Source organism: Acanthisitta chloris, unplaced genomic scaffold (genome assembly GCF_000695815.1).
Source record: "Acanthisitta chloris isolate BGI_N310 unplaced genomic scaffold, ASM69581v1 scaffold12264, whole genome shotgun sequence".
NCBI lineage: Eukaryota > Metazoa > Chordata > Aves > Passeriformes > Acanthisittidae > Acanthisitta > Acanthisitta chloris.
In genome coordinates this window covers 17,910-24,806 of record NW_008667740.1, presented here as the reverse complement: position 1 = coordinate 24,806, position 6,897 = coordinate 17,910, and the positions used below count along the sequence as shown (strand labels likewise).

Below are 6,897 nucleotides of genomic sequence, written 5' to 3'. Positions count from 1 at the left end.
TGAGTTTTTCATTTGCTTTTGCTTTGCTTGACTTGAGAAACTTTCAGTGTGGAGAGGAAAAATCAAGTGTGGAGGGGAAAATCAAATGTGGAGAGGAAAATCCAAGGTCTCCAGAATCAGCAGCCTTTTGGAAATCCTAGAGCACTGTGTGCTCACTCCAAAGGCTGCTGAGCAATATCCAGTCTTCAAACCACCACAGGCTGCATTTCCCATTGGGAATGATCTCTGTACAGGTGATCTTTGCAGGCAAGTGACTGCAGAGATGTCCTCTGACCCTTTTGGAAGCCTTCTGCCAGACCTCCTGTTTTCCATGCAGAGGGAGCCCAGCATGCTGCAGAGTGAAACCAGGTCACTGTGCAAGCAAGTTGCAGTGAGAGTGAGTGAGAACATGTGGTGTTCCAAGCTGAAGGAGAACTGGGCACTCTCAGAATGGGTTTATGAGGGTGCATTTCTGCAAAGAAACCTATTCAGACTGTCCACTGAGAAGGACCGGAGGTCTGCCTTGGGCCAGCTGGGCAAGGAGTGTGGGGCTCAGGCACAACTCACAGCTCCTTCTTGGTTTTGCTTTGCTCTACATGCCTTTTACTTGGGGGAGGAAGTGCTGTCTAGCAGCTAGAGCAGAGGAACTTTCAAGTCTGGGCTCTGTGGCTCTGGGGAGGAGGTAGAACCTCCAAACCAGCAGAGCAGGGTCCCAAAGCATCAAGACCCTCATTTCTCCCTCAGATGATGCCTTGAGCACGCACAAAACACCTCATGGTGTGCACCATTTGGGGCTGGAAGAGCAAAGCTTGGCCATCACATCCTCCATCTCCAGACTTTGTGTGTTGACTTGAAGACCTTGCCAATATTCAGGGTGTTGCCAAGGGGCTGTTTTGTCAGTGGCCCAGGGAGGTGGCCCAGGGCCATGTCAGCAGATCTCTGATGGTATCTGAGGAGGCCCAGGCTAGGGTAGAAGGTGCATTCTGACGGAAGCTCTGGTTGTGTTTGATGTGTTCTTCACCCAGCTCAGAGCAGCTAGTAAGAGCTGCTTATCTGCCCCCACATCTTGACCTAATTTAACAAGTTGCCATGGTTGCTCAGATAGAGGTTGATGCAATTTTCTTATCTTTTTTTTGTTGTTGTTGTTTTTTGTTGGAGAAATGTAGTTGCTGATGAGTTGGTGAACTTCAGTTTCCATAGCTGTAGGGAGGGCCAGATGTGGCCACTAGGTTTGGAGCCAGCAAGGGGTTTGGAGCACCAAGTTTTGCTTACATGAGGGAATGGCATGGAGCTGTGTCAGGAGAGGGCTAGGCTGGATATTAGGCAAAGGTTCTTCTCCCGGAGGGTGGTTGTGCACTGGAACAGATTTAGATCAAATATTAGGCAAAAGCTCTTCCCCCAGAGGGTGTTTGGGCACTGAAACAGCTCCTCAGGGCAGTGCTCTTTCTGCCTCTTTATGGACTCTCTATCTTTAACCTATTCTCCTACAAGTACAAAGCCAAATCCCACAGTAAGTTTCCCCCAAAGCTTTAGAGAAGAGCAACCCTTTGGCCAACATAGCCCTTTAGAGGTATAGGCAAATAAAAGCTGAATATTAGGAAAAGGCTCTTCCCCCAGAGGTGTTTGGGCACTGAACAGCTCCCCAGGGCAGTGGTCATGGTCCCAAGCCTGACAGAGCTCCAGGAGTGTTTGGCCAGTGCTCTCAGCACATGGTGGATTGTTGGGTTGTCCCGGGCAGGGCCTGGAGTTGGCCTTGATGATCCTCAAGGGTCCCTTCCAACTCTGACTATTCTGTGGTTTTATGATTCTACATTAAACCAGATACATCTATGAAATCCAGGCAAGTGATAGGTCAGGATGTGTCTTTGCTGCTAAACCTCACGTTGGCTCAGCTGAGCTCAGCCTGAGCTCCCTCACTGAGCAGCAGTGTGGTGTTGGGTGTGGGTGGGCAGCTCTTGCTCACTGCATGCTGCCACATGGGCACACATCTCTCTGTATCTGAGCCCAACTGGACTAAATCCAGTTCAGCTCTGCCTCCACATCACCTGCAGCCCTGGCTAAGGCTGTGCCATGGCTGGGGCTGTCCCACAGCCACCATATCCCCTGTGAGACCTAATCCCATGTGGATAAACATGGATGGTCTGCAGCAGAAGAGTGAGCAGTGGTGTGGAGCTGAGACCACATTGTTCTTTGACCTTTCTGCCCTGTATTCATGTTTGCTCTGCTCTGAGCTGCTCGTTCTGCTGCTCTGCTGGTGATGCAGGTGCAGACGAGGTTCAGCCCATCACTGCTCTGTGATGGCCACTCAGCACTGAGTTGTTTTCGGCTTCCCTTGAGCAGCTGTGTGGGTTTGGTAGCTAAGCTGAGGTGTTTGTTTGCTTTGTGGTACAGAGGACTTTAGCATTGTCTGCTCACTCTGGGGCTTTCCAGCCACGGTGGTGTCTGTGCTGCCACAGCCCCAGAGCTGTGATGTGCTGAGCTGCTGCTCCACATGGCTGAGCAGGCACAGCAGGGCCAGTCCCCTTCTGTTTGGGAGCTGAAGGGAGGGAAGAGGCATGGGAAAGGTGAAGTGAGTGCACATCGAGCCTTGATCCCACAGCTGCAAGGCAAGTTCTGCATGGGTGATGCTTTCCTTACCTGGTTAGGAAGTTGCTGATGCCCTTATAGCCAATCTCAGCACCTAAAGAGTTACTCAGCACCTAAACAGTTAATGCCCCTTCCCAGCTAATATCACTCGTGACCTGAGTGTCTTTCAGACTGGTCTTATCCTCATGCTGCCCTTAGAAAAGGCATGAGACAGCAGGGAATAACCTCCTCTCACAGATGCTATCTCCATCAGCACCCACAGCACTTCTGCTACCAAACCCTTTTGCCCAGGCCAGATCCAACCCTGCTCCTTGCTATCAGCATTCACAGGGCCATGCTGATGGGGCCCAAATTTGCTTGCTAAACCCTCTGCCCTGAGCTGTCTGCGGTGCAGAGCCTGAAGCCTCTGAAAAGCCTCTGAGAAGTCTCTGTTTCGGAGCGATGCTTATCTGTGCCCCAGAAGTAAAAGCAAACAGCTCCTGTTTTGCAAGCAAATCAAAAGGCAGTGCCTAAGAAACTGGGGCTCTTTCAGGGCAGCCTGTGTGCTGCTTCTCCTCTTCTTCTTGGTCTGAAGGTTCCACCAGTGAGTTCCTCCATGTGCTTTGGTCATCTGCAACCAAAAATCCACTGGCAGCTGCCATTGCAGTCTCTCTCCCACCACACTGGTCTGGCTGGCCTGGACATTCAGAGGCTGGGAAATTAGATTCCTAGAAACATCAGCATCCTTCCTGCCTGCGTGGCTGGAGCAGTGTGTCCTTTGTGGACATCTGCAGCAGAGTCAAGGGAGTCTGGAGATGCAGACAGTCAGCCCAGCAAGCAGCAGCAACACATCACCTCTGTCCCTGGTGTGATGCAGAGGATGGTGTTAGCTCACTCTTGGGGTCACTCATGGCACAGCACAACCACTCAGAGTCCCCAGGTGAAGTGAGTGCACATCAAACCTTGATCCCACAGCTGCAAGGCAGGTTCTGCATGGGTGATGCTCTCCTTATCTGCTTAGGAAGTTGCTTTATAGCCAATCTCAGCACTTAAAGAGTTAATGCCCCTTCCCAGCTAATGTCTCTCATGACCTGAGTGTCTCTGTGTGGGATACACAGCTCAGAGGGTGTATCCCATCATGCCTCTTGGTGATCCCCAAACCCAACCCCCACTGGGATGTTCCTGCAGCCTGGATGTGGATGCAGCTCCAAGAATGGGGCACAAGGCAACTTTGTTGGCAAGAATCACCCAAGTGATCCCAACTTGCAGGTGACTCCAAGGGTGACCAGCCAGTGGTTCCTGCCCATGTTCTGCCTCTGGTGCAGAGCTCACATGGGCTCAGCACCCTTCTTGCCTCCCCAAGGTGTGGGGCTGGAGGGTGTGACTCAGGGCTGGTTCAGTGGCTCCTGCTCCACCTGCCAGACATGTGCAAATGACAGTGAAACCAGCCCCATGCATCACTGCCCAAGCATGGGGACAGCTCAGCTCTGCCCAGAGCTACTGCAGCCTCTGGTGGGTCCTTCACAGACTGGGGGTGAGGGTGAAGCAGCAGCTCTGGCTTTGTCTCCTTCAAGCCATGAGTTGCAGGAGGACCTTGAGCTTTGCCAAATGCCTCTTGGCCAGCTTGAGTCTTAGCAAGGGAGCAGCTGGAGCTGTGACAGGGAAGGTTTAGACTGGATATCAGACAAGGGTTCTGCCCCCAGAGGTGTTTGTGCACTGAACAGCTCCCCAGGGCAGTCACCCCAAGCATGACAGAGCTCAGGGAGGGTTTGGCCAATGCTCTCAGGCACAGGGTGGGATTGTTGGGGTGTCCTGTGCAGGGCCAAGAGTTGTACTGATGACCCTTGTGGGTCCCTTCCAACTCAGGAGACTCCATGAGACCTGTTCTCCCAGGATCTTCTTCCTCAGAACAGAGATATGGCTCAGGAAAGCAGCACGGGCTTGGAGTGACCCTCCTGGCTCTCTCCTGACTATACTCATGGCCAAAAGTGTGCTGCTCTTCAAGGAAGGTGCTTTCTGGGTCCATCCCTGCATTCTTTACACCTGTTCTTTGGAGTTGCCTCCATCTGAGCTCCATCACACCCTCCCATCACTTTGCAGTGTGTGACTCCCACACCAGTCTGGGCAGGAGATGAGGAAGGAGATGGTTGGACCTGGGTTGACAAGGGAGCAATGAGGATCAGCTTTGCTGTCTGCCAGCACATTGGAAACTGAGGTGCACAGTGCCATGGAAGGGGCTCGGGCTGGGTGGGTATGTGAGTGAAGGCTGTTTTGGAGCCGTTGCCACAGCCAATTGTTTTCTTGGGCGCAACCACAAACCACAGAGCACCAACCTAGGTGTGCCACTGGGGTTGTTTTTAGGTGGGTTTTGCTTCTTTTCATGTTTGAAAGGAGGAAAACAAAGCAGAGGCCGTTGAGAGGGGTGGGGGTGTGAAACTGTCTCCAGAGACAGTGATGGTGACATGGGTTGGGCTGTGCCAGTCTGCCCTGGCAGGGTGGTGCCACCTTCACCCTGGCATGAAACTGCCCATTCTGCATGTCTTTTCATTCAAACCCCTGCACAGCCACTGGTTGGGAAGGTAATAAGGGACATCCAGTCCTTACCAAGGAAGGTGACACAGTTCTGGTGTCCCCAATGTAAGAAGGACATGGAACTGTTGGAGCAAGTCCAGGGGAGGCCACAAAGTTGATCAGAGCACTGGAGCACCTTCCCTATGAGGACAGGCTGAGAGAGTTGGGGTTGTTCAGCCTGGAGAAGAGAAGGTTGTGTGGAGACCTCAGAGCAACCTGCCAGGAGCTGAAGGGGCTCCAGGGAAGCTGCAGAGGACTCTTGGTTAGGAACTGCAGAGACAGGACAAGGAGGAATGGGGAGAAATTGAAAGAGGGAAATTTAGATGAGCTATTAGGAAGAAGTTTTTTCTGTGAGGGTGTTGAGACACTGTCCCAGGTTGCCCAGGGAGGCTGTGGCTGCCCCAACCCTGGCAGTGTTCAAAGCCAGGCTGGATGAAGCCTTGAGCAATCTGCTCTGGTGGGAGGTGTCTGTGTCCAGGGCAGGGGGTTGGCATTGGATGATCTCTAAGGTCCATTCCAACCCCTAAAGTTGTATGATTCTATGATCCTATGCTGATGGTGGCACCAAGCCCTTAGCTCTGGGGACACCCTCGGGTGCCATCAGGGCTGGTGCCACAGAAGCATGGCTCAGGCAGCTTTACTGCCATGGCCAACAGCTCTCAGCTGCCTTAAGAGACATATTTTCCCCCTGACGCCAGAGAATTCCTGGAGTGTGACACTCCTTGCTGAAGGACACTGTTCAGGGCCACCAGGGCCAGACAGGGCTCCCATTGTGGCCCTCTGGTGGGTGCTATTCTTAGGAGCCTCATGGGTGCTGGAGGTCACCACCCTCTGAGTCCTTGCCTTATCTTTCATGGAGCAAGGGCTGCCCCCATGCCCCAGCCTGAGATTGCTCTGGGAAGCCCCTGGATTTGCATGACAAGACTAGTGCCATAAACATTGCCTTGAGCCTCATGCTTGGAGCTGTAAACAAATCCAGGCTGCAGGAACAGCTCAGTGGTGGTTGGTTTTGGAAATAACCAAAGTTGTGTGGTGGGATACACCCTCTGAGCTGTGCTGGCCTGGGGACACTCAGAGCTCTGTGCTGTGTCATAAGTGATCCCAGCCAGGCATCGTGGTGGGAATTTATAGCCCCAACCAGGGGTGAGAGGAAGGGTTGAAGCAGAAGGGATGGAAAATGGGCACTGCTTCCACCTCCTGCAGGCATGGAGGTTTGGGGTGAAGAGACCAAACCTGGCATCTTCCTGCTTGCCCTGAGAGCTTTGGGGATGTGACATCACTGTGTGAGCCAAGGGGCACCTTGAAATCAGAGAATCATAGTATATAAAGGGATTGGAATGGAGCTTAGAGGTCATCCAGCCCCAACCTCCTGCCCTGGGCAGGGACACCTCCCACCAGAGCAGGTTGCTCAAGGCTTTAGCCAACCTGGCTGTGAACACTGCCAGGGCTGGGGCAGCCACAGCCTCCCTGGGCAACCTGTGCCAGTGTCTCACCACCCTCACAGGGAAAACTTCTGCCTCTCATCTGAATTTCCATCTTTCAATTTCTGCCTATTGTCCCTTGTCCTGTCCCTGCAGTTCCTAACCCAGAGTCCCTCTGCAGCTTCCCTGGAGCCCCTTCAGCTCCTGGCAGTCTGACCTCTCCTGAGGTCTCCACAACTTTCTCTTCTCCAGGCTGAACAGCCCCAATTCTCTCAGTCTGTCCTCATAGGGGAGGTGCTCCAGTGCTCTGATCAGCTTCGTGGCCTCCTCTGGCCTTGCTCCAACAGTTCCATGTCCTTCT

The 6,897-nt window shown here is 53.0% G+C and overlaps 1 protein-coding gene across 1 annotated transcript in view; it reads left to right on the top strand.

The window, feature by feature from the left end:
- Nucleotides 1-6,897, top strand: part of LOC103800265 (transforming protein p54/c-ets-1-like) — a gene marked incomplete at its 5' end in the record, with an annotated part of 21,587 nt that overhangs the window by 9,184 nt on the left and 5,506 nt on the right. The window contains 1 exon segment of the mRNA XM_009072638.1: nt 2,492-2,506. Coding sequence (XP_009070886.1) covers nt 2,492-2,506 — 15 coding nt within the window.